This window comes from Bactrocera neohumeralis, unplaced genomic scaffold, assembly GCF_024586455.1.
Source record: "Bactrocera neohumeralis isolate Rockhampton unplaced genomic scaffold, APGP_CSIRO_Bneo_wtdbg2-racon-allhic-juicebox.fasta_v2 cluster09, whole genome shotgun sequence".
In the NCBI taxonomy this organism is placed as follows: domain Eukaryota; kingdom Metazoa; phylum Arthropoda; class Insecta; order Diptera; family Tephritidae; genus Bactrocera; species Bactrocera neohumeralis.
Genome location: NW_026089622.1, coordinates 9,978,426 through 9,998,352, shown reverse-complemented (window position 1 = coordinate 9,998,352; position 19,927 = coordinate 9,978,426). Strand labels below are relative to the sequence as shown.

Here is a 19,927-nt window from a genome sequence, read left to right as displayed (position 1 = left end):
CTTATGGTGTGGGGATGCTTCTCCAAATTTGGTGTGGGCAACTTGGTAAAAGTTGATGGAAGAATGACGGCAGCTGCATACGTTGACATTCTAAGCGAAAATTTGACAATAAGCGCGGAAAAAATGCATTTGGGGTCGTTTATTTTTCAACAAGATAACGACCCCAAACACACGTCCCGACTTGCAACTCACTTTTTTGAAGAAAACGCAATCGAAAAACTGAACTGGCCAGCTCAATCGCCAGATTTAAACCCAATTGAGCATTTGTGGGCAATTTTGGACTCTAAAATTCCAAAAAGTAGCCGCACAAATTTGGCGTCCTTTTTCTTAGAGATGAACCGCCAATGGGTTAATATTTCGTCGGAAATGTTAGAGAATTTGGTTCGAAGTATGCCCAAACGTCTTCGTGCAGTAATTCAAAATAAAGGTGGTTATACCAATTACTAAATTTCTTTTCAAAAGAAAATTGTCTATATGTGTTGCCAATTTATACTTTCATTTGACGACTTTTGTTTTAGTATCAGATTTTCAAATAAAAAATAAAATATTTTTCTTTCGATTAATGGAATAAGATTTACTTTACATTTTTTGTTATCCATATACGTTAAGAAATAGAACAATATTGTATGAATTACTACTAATTTTTTTAAATAAATCTAATTGAAATAACTACTGTGAAATTTATACTTTCTTTTGACGCCTAGTGTAAATATATCACACATTGAACGACATCTACGGGACATCTACGAATTAAATTTTTTTTGTAGTATGGAACCAACTTCCAAGTTTCATCCAGATATCTCAATGTTTAGTCAAGGTACAGCTTGGTCGGACAGTCAAACGTATTCCAACTTTTTTCGTCATCTTGATAATTTATATATACATAACCACATATGTACATATCTAGCTCGTTTGGTTTGAGGTGGTATGCACAATCCTTAGGTGAACAAAACTATAAAACTCTGTAGCAACTGGTTGCAAGAGTATAAAAATGTGTTTAAACCCAGCTCTAGCAAATGATTAAGTAATATATGTATTAGAGTGGTTCAAAAAAAAAAAGTGTGAGTTATAAAATTCATAAGAAATAAAAAATTTTCCCAAAAATAATCAAAACTTTAACTGTTAATATCTTTTAAACGTTTGGGTTTACGAAAAAATCATAACAGACCTTTTTTATAGGGCATTCAATGTCTTACAAAATCTAAGGAACAATATATTTTTTTAAGTAGTTGGAAGTGAGATATAAATTTTTCTATCTGATAATAAGAAAAAATAGAAAACCTTATGTAGGAGGACCTTCCCGTTACAAGTAAAAACTCATGTTTGAAAAGGCTTTCTTAGAGGTGTCTAGGAATCTATTTTTCCGAGTACCAAACGAAAATTTTTTTTTTTTTTTTGAATCACTCTAATATGTATATTACTGGGGCACAACTCGTGTCTCAGCTCGCGTGGAATTTGGGACTGATATCATATCTTTGTTCACCTAACAGTTGTACATAAAAACTTAAAACTAAGCGAGATAGATATTAGGTTATATTTGTATATATAAATAATCAGGATGACGAGAAAAGTTGAAATCCGGTTGAGTGTCTGTCTGTCCGTCCGTCCGCGCAAGCTGTAACTTGAGTACAAATTGAGATACCTTGATGGAACTGGGTATGTGGGCTCCTTAGTACAAAAAAATATTACGAGTTCGTAGGCGGGCGTAATCAGACCACTGCCACGCCCACAAATCACTATGAACCGAAAACATATAGAGAGCCATTATTATGCATTAAATAAGAATATAAAGCTGTAATTTGTTGCAGAGGATCGCAGTAGCAAGGGGCACCTGAGGGCAAATTTTTTTGAAAAAGAGGCATGGCCCCGCCCTTTAACAAGTTTAGTATGCGTATCTCCTATATTATTAAGCTATGTATAACAACCAAATTTTCTGAGTACAAATTGTATAAGTACTTCTATCGACAATGTGAAAATGGATAAAAACGGAAACTCCACTCACTCGCCATATAAAGGTACAGTTAAAAATTACTAAAAGAGCGCTAAGTCAATAGCAAAATACGCCAGAGACATTAAATTTTACCTCCCAGATCGTATAAGAGAGCTTTATACTAGCCGGTGACAAAATTGGACGATGGGCGTGACACCACCCACTTTTTGATGAAATCTCATATCTTGGGACCTGACAAACCGATTTCGACAAATGTGTGAGAATGGAAGAAATAGGACAACAACCACGCCTACTTCTTAAAATAATGGTATATCTGTATGTCAAATATACCCAATATAAAGATTTTCGAACTTCGGGCTGACTTTGTATCGCATATATCGGCCAATATGTGAGTTATCGCAATGAATATAAGAAAGCATGTTTTACTTATAACAGTGTGTCTTTGTGATTAAAATGGATAAATATGAGCGGAAACTTGGGTTAGCCCCTATATAACTTATATCACGATTTTCGAACATTCGGCTGACTCGAAGTGTAACCAATTAAAAAAGCCATAAATTCGGTTTGGAAAATTATTTTTATTTATTTTAAAGTAAAAAATGTGTGAAAATAATCATAAATTCAGGACCAATTCACTTTTGCTCGATATGACCACCTTTTGCCTTAACTATGGCCTTGAGACGGTCAAAAAACGAATCGCAAGCTGCCCAAATGTGACTTGCCGGTATTTTGGCTCACTCACGGACAATGGCTTTCTTCAACATCTCGAGACTGGTGTATTTTTTACTTCGGACCTTGCTCTCGAAAATGGCCCAGAGAGAATAATCCATGGGATTCACATCTGGTGAATTCGAGAGCCATTGTGTGGTCTAATAAAGGAAGGTTGTTTTTCAGCCATTCTTGGTTCACTCGCGCTTTGTGAGACGGTGCGGTTGCCCACAGCTTCAAAGCAGCCTCCAGAACACTTTCCCGCATTTACTTGTACGCCAGGCTCGATGAAAACAATTGGAGAGCGCCCATCTGCGGTGACAGCGGCCCAGGTGCTTCCTCCTGGTGGCCAACCGATGCTTAGATTCAAGTAAACCCTATCGTTTTGAGAGTTTACGAATTGCTCAATTGGAAAAAAACTTTTGTCAGAAAACACAATCTTCAGAATTTGACAGTTTTCGGCCAAGCGAAGCAACTGCTTCGCTCTCTCAAGTGTTACTTATTGCTGCTTTGGTGTGAGATCATGGGCCGTTTGGAACTTGTAAGGCTTGATCTTGAGCTCACTTCTCAATATGCGTCGGATGCTGCAGTCGGATATTTTCAGTTATTTAGCCATTTGATTGGTACTTCGTCGTGGATTTCGCTCAAGTCGCTTCTTCACTTTCCGAACCATCTCACGTGACGTTGCAGTCTTTTGATGACCACCTCCATGGCGCTTTGCGATGCTACCAGTATCATTGTAACGAGTGATGGTGCGATAAACAAAAACTTTATTCACATTAAGGTGTTTGAGCTCACGAACAATTGCTGGCTGTGATTTTCCAGCTAAATATAAAGCAATCAAACTACTACGTTTGAATTCCATGGCTGATCACTTTTTTTTGCGCTCACTTTTGGCAAAACGCGTTTGTACACTACACTGATTCCAGTGCGACAGCTGTGCGAACGGGCTGAAGTTGGTTACAGCTACAGGTTACGGGTTCGAGTGCCGGACCCTGTATGAGTGGTTTTACACCTTAAACTTAGTTTATAGTTAAGTTTTTACTGTTATTCTTAATAATAATAATACTTATAATACTTAAAATTCTAAATCTACTTATACTCTGCATAAAATGATACATATAGGGCAGTAGAATAAATATTGTTATTATTTATAATTATAGAGCTCGAATGTCTTGTAATACGGACTACAGGTGCCAAGATGATGTTTTTAAAGCAGCTATAAACGGACGATTGGGATCTGCATCTATTTTATCATCATCGTTAGAAAGTCAACCATATTTTAATCCTTTGGGTCAACAGATTCAACATCAAAATCAAGCAGTTCGAAATTCAATGCAACTAAATCAAAAATCAATTTGCATGCCGAATGGACTTTTTGACTGTAACGAAGGAGTATTTAATTTTGACGAAAGAAATGAAAGTAAGGAAGGGCTAATCGCAGCATCTACTCAAACCCAATATTATGAGAATCAGACCAATAATAATTGCGATGCCTTTTCTTCAGATATCAAAATTGATTCTGGTGGAGAAACCTTGACTCCTACAGTCTCTTCAGGGCATATGATGTACACAGTACATCGAGTGGTTACAACATCCCAAATTCAAACTGCACTTGGGAATACTTATGCTTCTTCTTCTAGTGTTTCGAGCGTTGTCAGCGCTCTTCGAAACGATAATTTGGTAACTCCTACGAGTATATCTACAAATTTGACAACTATACCTGGAAACGGTATTGTAGGAATTTCAGGCAATGTTTTAAGCAAAATGGATGATAACTCGAATACAGCCAACAACGTTATAATAAGCGGAGCGGGTATATCAGATCCGCAACCATCTGAAGGTAAGGCTTAATTAATATAAATAAAATTATCTTCAACAGGAACAGAAAATAACAGTTATTGCATAATTTTGGCTAAAAAAATAAGTATGAAGGAAGGTTCGGATATATAGTAAGTATGTGGAAATTTTTGATTTTTCGAACAGTCCACAAATATGTCAAAACTTTCGATATTTAATTTTATTTATTTATTTCATAAATTTTATTTTATTTGCCTTTGTGATTTGAAAGTAATAACGTGAGAATATAATTTGTCAAGGCAAAAGGAAAAGCTTACTCTTCAGCTCTTATTGTGTAAGAATTATTTAAAACTAACTGGATAACTATTATTTTGTAAGAAATAAATTAAAGTTATCGAATAACTCTTATTTTGTAGGCGTAAATAAAAATTAAAATATAAGGATTATTTCGTTAGGATAAAATATTAATTTAAAAATAATTATTACACTTAATTTTTTTCCCTTGATTTGTTTATGAGGAAATAATTGTAATACTATTCCCTAATCTTTACCAATTCTAGTATATAAAGGAATGTTACTTACTTCAGTGCAAGAGCGTTTCAGTGTAACATTTATTAAAAAACTTCTATGAAAATTAGCTAAAATAACATTCAATCCTAATATACTAGTACATACATATGTATATATTGAAACATTAGAAATATGTCGAGATTATTATAAAACATGTGAATAAAGACAAAGTTCGGCTGCACCCAAATATTATACAGCGTGGCAATGTGTAATAATTAAGAGCATGCAATATTAAAATTCATACAAATGATTTACTAATGTGGGAGACATTTTGAAAAAAAAAATGAAAAATTAAATTTATCTAATTGCGTTTATTTTGGGTGTTTAATAGTAAAAACATAAAATATCTCAGAAAATCATTATAAACAAAAGACGAGTTTCCTTGCAATTGCAGCTTCTACATATTTTAGACATGTATACCCATTTGCTTAACGTTCTGTTCCAAAATCGTAAGAACTTTTAAGAAACGATTGGCGCATTTCGATGAAAACAGTTTTTGACAAATGGTTCGAGTTGAAGAACGTTTCATGTCTTTGTTAAGCTAATAATCGATCTGATAAAGTGTTCCTAGGCCCGCGTTCGTGCAAGCAACAATGTAATAATAATAATTAGAAGAGAATATGCAACTTATAACAGGTTAATTGAAAAGTAGCCTTTCTGTTATATAGATGGCTCTACCAGAATTAAATCCGTATGATTTTTAGTTTGCCCTAACCCTCAAAAGGAGAGTGACAGCTGTATGCTCATTAGTTTGTTAATTACATATATAATTTTGAGTGAAGCAACTTTTGTTATTGTGAAAAAATTGATAAAAACGAATTTCGCGTGTTGCTAAAAATTTCTTAAGAAGGGAAAATATACCGTTGAAGCAAAAACTTGGTTTGAGTTTCCGGGAATCAACGAAGCCGAGGCCCATTTTGAAGAAAGGCCGAATCGAACTACAAAAAGAGTAACGAGAAGTTGGAGGGTCGCTATAATTAGTGTACCACCCATGAAGGGAACTATGTCAAATAAAAAAATCCAATTTAGCTCAAAACAATGTGTTTTACTATGGCAGGCCGAGGATTTTTCAATTTACCTGTTACTTTAGAAATTTTGGATTTAATTTTACTACTTGATTAAGTTATACTTTATAGTATATAACATATTGTACCATATGCTAATAAGAGATATATAACAGTTGATCCAGGTAGAGATACTTTTTTCAATAGAGTCGTGTTAAGCTGTCATGTTATTTTTGTTGCATCATCGTCACCATGCAATGACTTTCGCTTGAACAACGTTCACAAATCGTTCAATTTTAGTACGAAAACTAACCTTTTGTAAAGAATGTGCTTGGCGCGCTTCGCTCAACTTATGGTCAACATAATCGGCCTACTCAGCGCACTATTCGACACACCATCATCCATCTTGAGAATGTATATACAATCTGCTCAGATCCTTAATATACTAAATATTTATATCGACTTTGAACAGTTTGAATCTCACTTAATATTTCTTCACTTTTGACCATTGCCAATTTACTATACAATTGAGAGAGTATTGACCCCGAAATTGGTCTACGCTAATTCACAATATATAGTATGTTTAAAAAAATTCAGAATTATCATCAAATTTTAATAAAATAACTCACACCTAGCAAGATAAAATTGGCATAGAGTCGAAATCGTTGTAGTAACGGGTTTTTCAATAGGAACACTACAAAAGACATTTTGACATTTACCTTATTAAAATTTAATACCGAAATTCGGAGTCATGGATTCAACTTTAAGAGCGCTACGTCCAATTTATGGTCGTCATAATCGTCCTGTCAGATCAACAATTGACCATCTAGTGAACAATTTTGAATCCGTAGTGTCGAGAATATTGCTGCCGCTAGCGCATCAATTAAGGAAGATCCAAATCAGTCTTTCGCGTTAGACATTTCTGTGACGCCCTTGTGGCGAATTTTGTGATTATATCTTGGCCTACATCCTTGCCAACTGAAGCCGCTTGATCACCAGAATCGTCGTATGTTCGTGAATTGGGCTGAGTAAAAACTTGAATATGATCCAGAGCTTCATCGAAAAATCATCTCCATCGATGAAGCTCATTTCTGGCTGACTGACTTCGTCAATAAGCAAAATATGCGTTACTGGTCAGGCAGCAATCCACACGTACTCCATGAGTAACCAATGCAACCCGAAAAAATTACGGTTTATGGGTCGGCAGCGTCTTACGTGATAATCAAGATCGGCACGTTACGGTGAATAGGAATCGCTACCGCTCAATGATAACCGAATATTATTGGCCCAAATTGGATGGTATGGACTTGGACAATATGCAGTCGCACAAGCCACGCAGCAAATGTCACAATCAATTTATTGAAAACCTATTTTAGTGAACGTGTTATTTCACGAAATGGCCCAGTCAATTTGCCACCCTTTCGTGCGATTTGACGTCGTTAGACTATTTCTGTGGGGCTATGTCAAATCTATTATTATATGCCAACAAGCTAGCAACGAGTGATGAACGTACGAATATTGCTTGAAAACCGTCGAAAATTGTGTTCAGAGTCTGGACTTCTGCAAGCGTGCCCGTGGTGGCCATGTAAAAGAAATCGAGTTTCATACATAATGTTATCGAATGTACTTTCACAGGAATAAAGAATTTCATTGATATCCCAAACCGTTTTTGTTTGTAGCGCTCTTATTGAAAAACCCATTATGTGAAGCTAGGTAATTAATTCTATGTATTTTCGACGTTAAACTATAGTGTATCAAAGGATCATATTTTACATACACGGTATCGATTGTGAAATACCCGCAAATGTTAATTTGAATTCACGGGGCAAATGGTATTTAAAATATGTATTTTGCTAAGTTGGTAGGACTGTCCTTTATTACTATGCCAAATATGAGCGCCATCTGTCTACCAGTTTGTTTACAGCAGCTGTTTAAGTCGGTACACCTCAGTAGTGCGTAGCAATTTTTACAATGAATAAAAATATCAAACAAAAAATTTTTTTCAAATTTTGTATTTCTAACCAAATTTTGTGTGCTTACGGTGACACAGTTTTATCAAAACCAGAAACCTACGAGTGTTAACGCTAATATTTGGAGGGGAAAAAACGAGTCTAAACCAAAAACCCACTCAAAAACTAGTAAGGAAGGGCTAAGTTCGGGTGTCACCGAACATTTTATACTCTCGCATGATAAAGTGATAATCGAGATTTCATTATCAGTCATTTACATATTTTTCAAATACCGTATTTGTGTAAAGTTTTATTCCGCTATCATCATTGGTTCCTAATGTATATATTATACAGAGAAAGCATCAAAAGGAATTCAAAATAGCGTTGTATTGGAAAAAGGCGTGGTTGTGAAACGATTTCACCCATATTTCGTAAATGTCATCAGGGTGTTAAGGAAATATTATATGCCGAATTTCATTGAAATCGGTCTAGTAGTTCCCGAGATATGGTTTTTGGTCCATAAGGCATGGAAATGCCTGAAGGAAACGACTCCATAGAGTTTGGTTGACATAGCTATGGTAGTTTCCAAGATATGTACAAAAAACTTAGTAGGAGGCGGGGCCACGCCCACTTTTCCAAAAACATTACGTCCAAATATGCCCCTCTCTAATACGATCCTTTGTGTCAAATTTCACTTTAATATCTTTATTTATGGCTTAGTTATGACACCTTATAGGTTTTCGGTTTCCGCCATTTTGTGGGCGTGGCAGTAAGCCGATTTTGCCCATCTTCGAACTTAATCTTCTTATAGAACCAAGGAATACATGTACCTGGTTTCATCATTATATCTCAATTTTTACTCAAGTTACAGCGTGCACGGATGGACGGACGGACAGACAGACATCCGGATTTCAACTCTACTCGTCACCCTGATCACTTTGGTATATATAACCCTATATGTGACTCTTTTAATTTTAGGAATTACAAACAACCGTTATGTGAACAAAACTATAATACTCTCCTTAGCAACTTTGTTGCGAGAGTATAATAAAGTCATAGTCGTTATCTGGAAGCTTTGAAAGGCATGGTGCGATTCCAACCATAATTTTTAGATGTAACTGTTTACGTGCGATACATATCTGTGCGAATTTTTATCCCTAAATCTTCATTGTTGGTTGGTATATATTTATGTAACAGAGAACTGCAACGAGTAATAAACTTTTGTTCATAATCGAGTCCGTTACTGTGATTCTGTCAGTTCGATTCATGTACACGACTTTAGATTTTGAGGTCATACTTATTATTTGTACTCAAAAACCTATACTTTCAAAAGAAGCGATCCGGAAAATTGTGCTTGGTTTCTTCGATTATAACGAAAGTTTGTGCTTCTATATATGCAGCATACAGATTTTCCCATATTTATTTTAAAAATTCTAAAATTGTGGAAAACACGGTGGATCGAAAATAAAATTTTATTATTGTAATTAAGTTTTCAAAAAATTAAATGTTTTTGTGGTGCAAGTTACAGACATTGGTTTTTTTGCTGATATCTGGGAATCTTTTCTAGTTTTAGTTTTTTTGGTTTTAAAGTCTTTTTTGGATTGCATGCGTGGTGTTGTAGTACGACTTTCGATAGTTACGGCCATGATATCGTCTCTATTATTTACAATAACGCTCAGTTGCTTGGGTATGACATGGAATCCCTGGGTCAGGAAGCGGCGGATCATCAGACTCAATGAACTGCAACAAGTGTTCGTATGGAATGTTTGCTGAGAATGGAGGCTCAGACAAAACACTGTCATCATCTAGGTCAACCAGATCAAAGTAGCCTGAGCATTCAAAATTTATTGCGTGCTTTTTATCATAAGCCCTTAGATTAGTCGGATCACAAACTTTATCACGATAATGTAGTATATTTTTTATGGCTCTTTCGCGAACATCTTTTCTCTTATCATAAAGCATTGCCAGTAAGATATTCTCAGGATGAGCGAAGTATGAATTATTTTCGATTACAGTGTTAACTATTTCTCACAGCGTTGGTGGTAAATATCACGTGGACTGTATAAATATAAAAAACAAGAGACTGTCGTATACAACTGAGTTGTAGAACTTAATGTTAAAGTACAAGTACAAAGTTTTTAAATTCGCTGATGGTGAACTATTAGTCACGTATAAACGTAAGAGTCTGCTTGCCGTTGGTAGCCATCGAGAGTGCGCAATTTGTCCCGGTTTCATACTGGCTAAATTTTCGGGGCAGAAACCATCACAAACTACATTTGCCATTCGATAGAAGTACTGAACGTCAGTTGAGAGCGTTTTTTCATGAATAGGTGGAGGCATATCTCCCAAAGAAATAGCGTCAAAGTCGGGTACAGCCTACAGAAAGATTTTATTTATTTCGCTTAGATTAAAATATACATGTTAGGCTCTTTAAAACAATTGTTTCCTTACCGTCTGTTTCGATTTGTTTTGTACTTTATTATTATCCCACTAGCTGTGCGCGGTCCGCTTGTAGTGGACTTTTCCAATGCGGTGAACAAGTGAAGAAGTGGAAGTTCATTAAAGTGTAATAAACAAACAAACCAGTGCAATGGTCTATTCAACATGACTTCGAATCTCCTTAAAATTCCATTTTCAGAACCTGTGTTTGTTGTTTCTCCATCACAGCAAATTCCAATCAGTCTCTCAAGGGACATATTTTTTTCTATAAGGAACTCGCACAATTGCCTCTGTTTTGTTTTAGCGTCCTCGGCGTCGACTTTTACGTAACCCAACAATCTGCTCTCAGGTTCATTAAGAACCACTATCTTCCATTTTCTTCTTCGCTCTCAGAGAGTTGTTTTTCTGCCATCAAAGGAGAAGGCTACCAGATCACAATCATTGCGTTGCTTTCTTCGAAGAGAATCCCTACATTTCTTTCTTTCACGTGAAACTTTAGATTTGTCCATAATTATTGGTTCCCCATTTTCATCTTTAAAGTTAATATCTCTGAAAAGCGATGTGGTAAAAAAAAAGCAACCCTATTACCGATTCCAAACATATCGCACGCCAAAGCGAAATGAGGTGTATCGTACCTTTTGGTATTAATTTTTTTTTCGACGAACTTGGCTCTCTTGCAGTTAGCGTGGCAAACATCACCTCTGATTCAACATCCATATTTGTTGAGCCAGGAAAAAAAAGTTGGATCAAGACTAGTTGGCGCCAGTGTTGATTGCTGGTCAACAGAAATCGCGTCGAATTCGGGAATGGTTAGCTTCCTCTTACTGTGCTGATCAATCATAAACTCTTGGAGTTCAATGGGTATTAAACCACAGCAGCAAGGCAATGTTTTTACGCACTGACATTTTCCAATATAAAACACTTGATCAATTGTTTCCAGAAACGTTGAAAACTTACTTGGTCTACTTTTAAATTTTATTTCATTATGATATTTATTTAGCAATATTTTCAGTTTTTTCGAGGCAGTTTTTTCATTGATTAACGGAATGTTTAGTTTATTCCAAATTTTTTTTGCCACTTGTGTGTTAAGATTACCGTACGATTGAATTTGTTTTTTTGTTATTTTTTGTTCAGCCACGCGTAAAAGTAAATAGTAAATTAATACGTCATGATTACTTGTTAGAGTTAGATCACTTAAATCTCTTGGCAAGCCAATATTCAGACTGAGAAGAACACAAGACCCGGAGTTCATTGAAATTGTATCAATTTCTGAATTGGTGCAATCAACTGACATTGCAGACTTTTCCATGATAATTTCTTAATCGAAAACTATTTAAAACTTGAAAAAAATTATTTAGAACACACTATTGTTTATTCAACGCAGTCCACTTGTGTGGTAAGAGTACCGTACGATTGCTTTTTTATACTCTCGCAAAAAAGTTGCTAAGGAGAGTATTATAGTTTGGTTCACATAACGGTTGTTTGTAAGTCCTAAAACTAAAAGAGTCAGATATAGGGTCATATATACCAAAGTGATCAGGGTGACGAGTAGAGTTGAAATCCGGATGTCTCTCTGTCCATCCGTCCGTGCAATCTGTAACTTGAGTAAATATTGAGATATCATGATGAAACTTGGTACACGTATTTCTTGGCTCCATGAGAAGGTTAAGTTCGAAGATGGGCAAAATCGGCCCACTGCCACGCCCAAAAAATGGCGAAAACCGAAAACCTATAAAGTGTCATAAGCCATAAATAAAGGTATTAAAGTGAAATTTGGCACAAAAGATTGCATTAGAGAGGGGCATATTTGGACGTAATTTTTTTGAAAAGTGGGCGTGGCCCCGCCCCCTACTAAGTTTTTTGTACATATCTCGAAAACTGCTATAGCTATGTCAACCAAACTCTATAGAGTCGTTTCCTTTAGGCATTTCCATATACAGTTCAAAAATGGAAGAAATCGGATAATAACCACGCCCACCTCCCATACAAAGGTTATGTTGAAAATCACTAAAAGTGCGTTAACCGACTAACAAAAAACGTCAGAAACACTAAATTTTACGGAAGAAATGGCAGAAGGAAGCTGCACCCAGGCTTTTTTAAAAAATTGAAAATGGGCGTGACGTCGTCCACTTATGGACCAAAAACCATATCTCAGGAACTACTAGACCGATTTCAATCAGAGTCGGTATATAATATTTTCTTAACACCCTGATGACACGTACGAAATATCGGTGAAATCGGTTCACAACCACGCCTTCTTCCAATATAACGCTATTTTGAATTCCATCTGATGCCTTCTCTGTATAATATATACATTAGGAACCAATGATGATAGCGGAATAAAACTTTACACAAATACGGTATTTGAAATACATATATGTAAATGACGGATAATGAAATCTCGATTATCACTTTATCATGCGAGAGTATAAAATGTTCGGTGACACCCGAACTTAGCCCTTCCTTACTTGTTTTTGTTGTTTTTTGCTCAGCCACCAGAAAAAACAAATAAGTTACAAAAGCCTGCTATTATTGCATTAATTGTATCGCAAGCTGTTATTTTTAAAACTATAGGTTTTTGAGCACAATTTAATAAGTATGACCTCAAAATCTAAAGTCGCTCTGCGCAAACTGGGAATCAATTTTAGACCCATGGTTTCTTGGCAAAACTTTCTTAGAATTTTCTGTAGTTTTCGCTTTTGCTAGCCGCTTTATGCGAAAAAAGTTCGACCCGTCCTATATGTTATTTATATAATGGTAGTTACATCGAGTACATACATACAACAAATGTATGTGCATACGTATGTACCTATTCGATGGAATTTCCATTTTTTACGCATCGAAAATTTGTAACATGCGCACATGTTCAAAGCTGATACATTTTTGCCACACTTGATTCAAATCAATCCAGCAGAAAATTTGCTATACTCGTAGATTTACTCGTAGTTTACCCGCAGTTTCACATCGATTCAAGCAATCGTCGTAACACTATAAGCTGACATGATACGATTTGAACCAAAGCCAGCCACGATTTACTCGATCGTGATAGCCGAAGAAGAGATTGTTCATGTAGCGTCAACTGATTACGCTGGCGGCTACTCGAGTTGATCAACAATGTGGTCTATGATGAACTAAATTGATTTTATTGTGTTTTTATCACGTCTGTTTGTACTGATTTAATCATACTCGTTGCAGCTCTCTGATATATGTATAGTATATTATACGGTGAAGAATCAGATGGAATTTGAAGTCCGATTCGGCTTATTTAACCGAAATATGAACATGTCAAGAAAACAAATTATATGATTTAAGTTTGACCGAGTTGTTTTTAGTATATATACATACATATAGTGGCGTAGCTACAACTTCGGGCGCCCAGGACCAAGGATGTTCTGCCGCCCACCTTTATCTACCTATCTACAAGTTTCATGAGGTGGTTCGAACAAAAGTGAATTTTTATAACATATCTTCGATATTAAGTATATAAAATTTAGGAACTAGAAGCCACGCAAATTCTGAAGTTCCAAAATTCTCACAATACGGTTTTTGAGCAAATTGATAGTAAATTTATAAGACATTTATAAGACATTTTATTAAAAGCCATAGAAAAAACCCATTTTCGCCCAATATCTTGTACACTTTTGACACAATTTGCTAGATTTTTTGCCCGAATTGGAGTTTTTAAATACCATTTTTGAAAATTTGGAGATATAAAAGTATTTGTTACATTCAAAGCATAGGGTAACTGTGAGAGTGACACGTTGCTAGACAAAGTTAGAAAAGTGCATTTTTAAGTTCTATCACTATTTTTAAGAAAGATATAAGACAAATTCAAAGACTGAAGAGTATTCTAGTAAAAATTAATATTTTTCATTGTTATTCAGATTATTACATTGTGAATGTACAACTCTTTATCTTTTATAATAAATTTTGTAAAAAAATTTGTTGAGGTATTTTTCTGAATATCAAAAAACAGCAAGCATCGTTTTGCCGCCCTAGATGGAGATGAAGCTGCTTCCTATAAAACAAAGTTTAAATTATTTGCTTTTGATGCATAAGCTGATATTGAAGCAGCATGGACCAATAATTTGGTATCGTGACCCTGTACGGACGACACTTCGGAAGCAAATTTCCGTTTTTGCCTCGCACTTCCCTCGCTGTATCCAACATGAGGGCGACCTCTTTTGTTTGCGACATCACTCTCAGAAATTTTAAATTCAGTCACATTTGATAGCCATAAACTTTCGTTGTTCTCAAATCTCTTCGCACATCTTTGGTTTTTGTTTCGCTTTTGGGTAGCATTTGCACAAAAATTGTTAATTTTCTTTTTGATTGATGCCATACATTCGTCATCCACACTTCTATAAAATTTCTTGAAAATCCAGTTGACAACAATCGTAGCATTTCGGTTATTATCTAACCAAAATTTAACTATATCCGTATTTTTTATTTTTACGCAATCTTAAAAGGAAAATATAAATAATTTAGAGCAGTTGGGCTGCAGTTGGCTGCAGTTGAAATTACAACCACATGAAAGTACACATCATAACCTTTCTCCGCATATATATTGTTCAACAAATACGTTCCAATAAACAAAGTACTACTCCAAGAAACACGAGGTCAATAACCAAAACTCCACAGTAAATACGACACAATTTGATGCAACAAAAAATTTACAACAACAACATTTTTATGAAACTTATTAATAAAATTTTTTTTACATACCTGAATTAATATTTTCCATTTTATAAAATTGTATACAATTATAATATTTTGTTAAACAATGGATTAAATGTTAGGCACTATAAAGGTGAATGTCAGAAAACAAAACAAACCAGAAAAAACTACAACTTTGACAGCTTGGCTTTAAGACATGGGTTGCCACCTGACTCTAATTTTTGTATTTTTGGGTATTTCAAAATGTTTTGACAAAATCCCATTATCCTTTTTTTGAAATAGTACACTTTAAAAATTGATTTTTTGCCTCAAAAACCATTCATTTGACCTATAGTGCGCCCCCAAGACGTTGCGCCCGGGGCGACAATCCGATTTGAAAATTTTTTTTTTGAGATTATATTATTACCTTAAGTAGTAATTCACTTCGTGAATATACATTTTCAAATACCAAACTTTTCCAAACAAGCCCTTGATTCCGATCGCTCTGTTTGTATGGCAGCTATATGCTATAGTTAACCGATCTGAACAATTTCTTCGGAGATTACATTGTTGCCTTAGAAAATAATCTTTACCAAATTTCGTGAATATATCTTGTCAAAAGCAAAAGTTTTCCATTCCAGCACTAGTTTCCGATCGTTAAGTTTGTATAGCAGCTATATGCTATAGTAAGCAGATCTGAACAATTTCTTGGTATATTACATTATTACCTTAGAAAATAACCTGTGCCAACTTTTGTAAAGATATATTGTAAATGTGACAGTTTTCAATACAAACACTAAATTCCAATCGTTCAGTTTGTATGGCAGCTATATGTTATAGTGGTCCGATATCGGCAGTCCCGACAAACGAGAAGCTTCTTAAAGAGCAAATGACGTTTGCAAAAGTTCGAAACGATATCTTAAAAACTGAGGAACTAATTCGTACATATACAGACGGACGGACAGACAGACGGACATGGCTAAATTGACTCAGCTTAACATACTGATCGTTCATATACATACTTGATAGGGTCTCCGACGCTTCCTTCTGGATGATACAAACTTCATGGCAAACTTAATATAGGGAATATAGGGAATATTCAGGGTATAATTAATTTACACTATACTTCTCAATTACAAATTAATATTCGAAAGCTGTAAACCATAATTGCGTTCCAAAGTAAATAGGACTTAAAATAAAAAAAGTGATTTTTTCGGCAAAATCAATTTATTTCATTCAAAATAGTCTCCTTCTGCTGCAATACGGCTTTTTGCACGGTCTAACGAACGAGTCTTGAACGAGTGTTTTAGCTCGTTGGCCGGTATGCCCGCCAGTATGCCAAGCCTTTTGAATGGCCTCTACGTCTGCATAACGCTTTCCTTTCATGACAAATGCATTTTTCCGAAAAGGAAAAAGCCGCACGGTGCCATATCAGGTGAATACGGGGAGTGGTTAATGGTTAAAATGTGATTTTTGATCTAATAATCGTCCTTCAAATGTTGGTTGAATTTTTGATCGTCAGTCAATTTGTGCGGAAGAAACCGTGTTTACCGTGCCGTGCCCAAATGTGCGGTCAAAATGCGATAAATCGATGTTTTGGAGATGTGCAATTCCATTTCCATGATTTTCAATGATGATTTCGGATGATTTTTGATGAATTCACGAATTCACGCACAGTTTCGATGGAAATTCCGTTGATCACGGACTTTGATTGGCCCACATGCTAATCGTCATTTATGTCCTCACGACCACTTTGAAACCACTCGTGCACTCTGCTACGGGATAGGCAAACATCGCCATAAACTTGTTTCATCAATTGAAACGTTTCGGTAAAAGTTTTACCAATTTTAAAACCAAATTTAATGTTGGCTTTTTGTTCGAAGCACATTATCGGTGCGAAAACATACTGACACTTAAAACGCAATAACTTCATTTTCAATCAATGAAACGTCATGAAATTCCCACTGGACAATCGATAAAGTGATATCAGATTCTAACGCACCATCCGACATATAGATGTCGCCACCAGGGGGAGTTAGATTCAAAAAGTCCTATTTACTTAGGAAAGTGCCTTGTATATTATATATCCATCGTAGACACGACAATTGCGGTGTGCTGCGTTAAATGGGGGCTTATCACAAATCCAAAAACCGGGTGTTCCGATATGGATGATATGATTTCTAAGCGCTATTTCGATTTCCATTTTTAATGTCTTGTAATTTTTATACTCTTGCAATCTGTTGCTGCAGAGTATAATAGTTTTGTTCACCTAACGGTATCACCTAAAACTAAGCAAGATATAAATAGGGTTTTTTTTTGATAGTCGAGAAAGTCTTTTCGTATTTTGTCAATAGTTGTCGTTGCAGTCGCATATCTCCAGTGCTACCAATCACATTGTGTCTTAGTGTTGGAAAGATGAGATTTTAAGCTTCATTTATCAAAAAAAATTATATTCGGGGAAATTGAAAAATGTTATAGCTGTTCAAAAATGAGTGAAAATAATGGAGAAATTCGCTATATTTTGAAATTTTCGTATAAAAAAGGGAAGAATGACTCTACACTTTAGTGTCAACAACTGAGGATTTGAAGCTAGCAAAAAAATGGCGAGAACTGATTAACAGAAAGGGCTTCGTCTTCCATCAGGATCCTCCATATAGCCCTGACCTTGCAACATTGGATTACCATTTGTTTCGGTCAATGCAGAACAGTCTTAATGGAGTAAAGTTGGCTTCAAGAGAAGCCCGTGAAAATTACTTGTCGCAGCTTTTCGCCAAAAAACCACTGATGGAATATTGTCTCTAGCGGAAAAATTGCAAAAAGTGTTCGACCAAAATGGTCATATTTGGTTTGTTTAAGTGCATTATAAATATAAAAAAATAAGTTGAAATTTGATTAGAAATACGAAAAGATACGACTGCCTTATATATGATGACGCGACTAGTTGCAATTCGAGTGACTGTCTGTCTGTCCGTCCGTGCAAGCTGCAGCTTGAATAAGAATTGAGATGTCTTTATATAACTTGGTATCCGGGTTTCTTAGTATACAACATCAACACGACTTCGTAGATGGGCGTAATCGTAACTTTGCAATTATTTAGGAGCAGATACAAAAATATTGAACAGAAGACAGTTCAACTAAATTTTATAGGAAATAAATACAAAATACAGACTGAAGGGTTATGGACTTGCACTAAAACTAAAGAGCTACTGCAATATTGTTTTTATTCAATATTACCTAATTTATTGGATATGCTTTGTTTTCAAAGCCTAACAATAAGTTATAAACTCTTAAATCTATTTCAAAACTACACAAGCTTAAGCAAGTAATTGAGCTGTTTTGGTGATACCATGCTCTTTAGTACGCAGGCATATCTCTTCTTTTAAGGCGTGTTTGATCGCAGGAATGTACCAAAGCATTAGCCAATGGGTTTCACTGGTCTCGGAGTTTAGATATAAATTGCATTCTGCTCTACTTCTTTCTTTAACATAGCAATATCAAATCGGTTTTATGACCGCATTGTATAAAAGCATTTTGTTGTCTAGGCTAAGTTTAGAGTTTTTACGAGTATTTAAAAGCCAATTTAAATTTGCAGCTGTTATCTTCATGCAAGTTACTTTACTATGTCATGTTTTCTCCACGTGAGCCTTCTATCTAGGTGAATAACAAGATAAGTTACTTCTACTACTTTCAGAGCTGGTGTCTTTTCGTCCATTCGGACGACATGATCTAGCCAGCGTGGCCGCTGTCTGTTAATTCGCTGAATTATGTCAATGTCGTCGTATATCTCATACAGCTTAACGTTACGATATTCGTTCACAGAACGTTTCTATCGAAAACTCGTAACGTCGACTCATCAGATGTTGTCATCATCCATGACTCTGCACCATATAGCAGGATGGGAATAATGAATGACTTATCGTGTAGAGATCTGTACTTGTTCGTCGAGAACGGACTTTACTTTTCAATTTTCTACTTAGTCCGAAGTAGCACTTGTTGACAAGAGATATTCTGCGGTGGATTTCGAGGCTGGCGTTGTTGTTGGTGTTTATACTGGTTCCAAGAAAGACGAAATTATCTACCACTTCAAAATTATGATTGTCAACAGTGACGTGGGTGCCTAGCCGCGAGTGCGACGACTGTTTGTTTGATGACAGGAAATATTTCGTCTTGCCCTCGTTAACCAAACCCATTGGCTTTGCTGACTTATCCATTCTTGAGAAAGCAAAACTAACGGCGAGGGTGTTGAGGCCAATGATATCAATATCATCGACGTAAGCCAGCAACTGTACACTCTTATAGAATAGGGTTCCTTCACTGTTAAGTTCTGCAACTAGAATTCTTGTCTCCAAAAGGAGGTTGAAGAAGTGCTGTCAAAAGCAGCTTCGAAATCGACGAAAAGGTTGTGAATAACGATTTTCTGTTCTGTACGTCTATCACAACATTATCGATGTGGCTGGTGGTTTTTCTATGCTGGAATCTAGTACTACAGATAGCCTCTACCCATTTGGGGATGTTTTTTCGTGGAGACTGAATTTACCGACTCTTGTGCCAAAGGTACCTTTCTTTCCCACCCTGGCTTTAAAGTTGTCAAGCACGATTTTGATATTGAGGCGGGAAGCTCTCATATGTGTGTTCCTAGCTCTCATAGAAGCCATCTTTGGTCACATCGTCCTTCGCTTCCGTCGGGGCATGGGAGCAAATCAGCGATATGTTGATGAACTTCGATTTGATGCGAATTGTGGCTAAACGTTCATCCACCGGGGCGAATGACAGTACTCGACGGTTCTCCCACCTGGAATCCCACACCCTTATATGGCCACTGTAGTAAATGCCACAAGCACCTACTCGAA

General features: G+C 35.9%; 1 protein-coding gene across 25 annotated transcripts in view; it reads left to right on the top strand.

Moving 5' to 3' along the window:
- The window catches only part of LOC126764476 (FERM domain-containing protein 8), a 459,702-nt gene that overhangs the window by 52,972 nt on the left and 386,803 nt on the right, over positions 1 to 19,927 (top strand). For 24 of the 25 annotated variants that reach the window (XR_007668006.1, XR_007668005.1, XR_007668007.1 and 21 more), the window contains one exon: positions 3,823 to 4,502. Coding sequence is in view for 22 of the 25 variants with exons in the window: in XM_050482183.1 (XP_050338140.1) it covers positions 3,823 to 4,502 (680 nt within the window). In the remaining 3 variants the exon portion in view is untranslated. The remainder of the gene's footprint in view (positions 1 to 3,822; positions 4,503 to 19,927) is intronic. The other variant, XM_050482181.1, reaches the window with a different exon arrangement.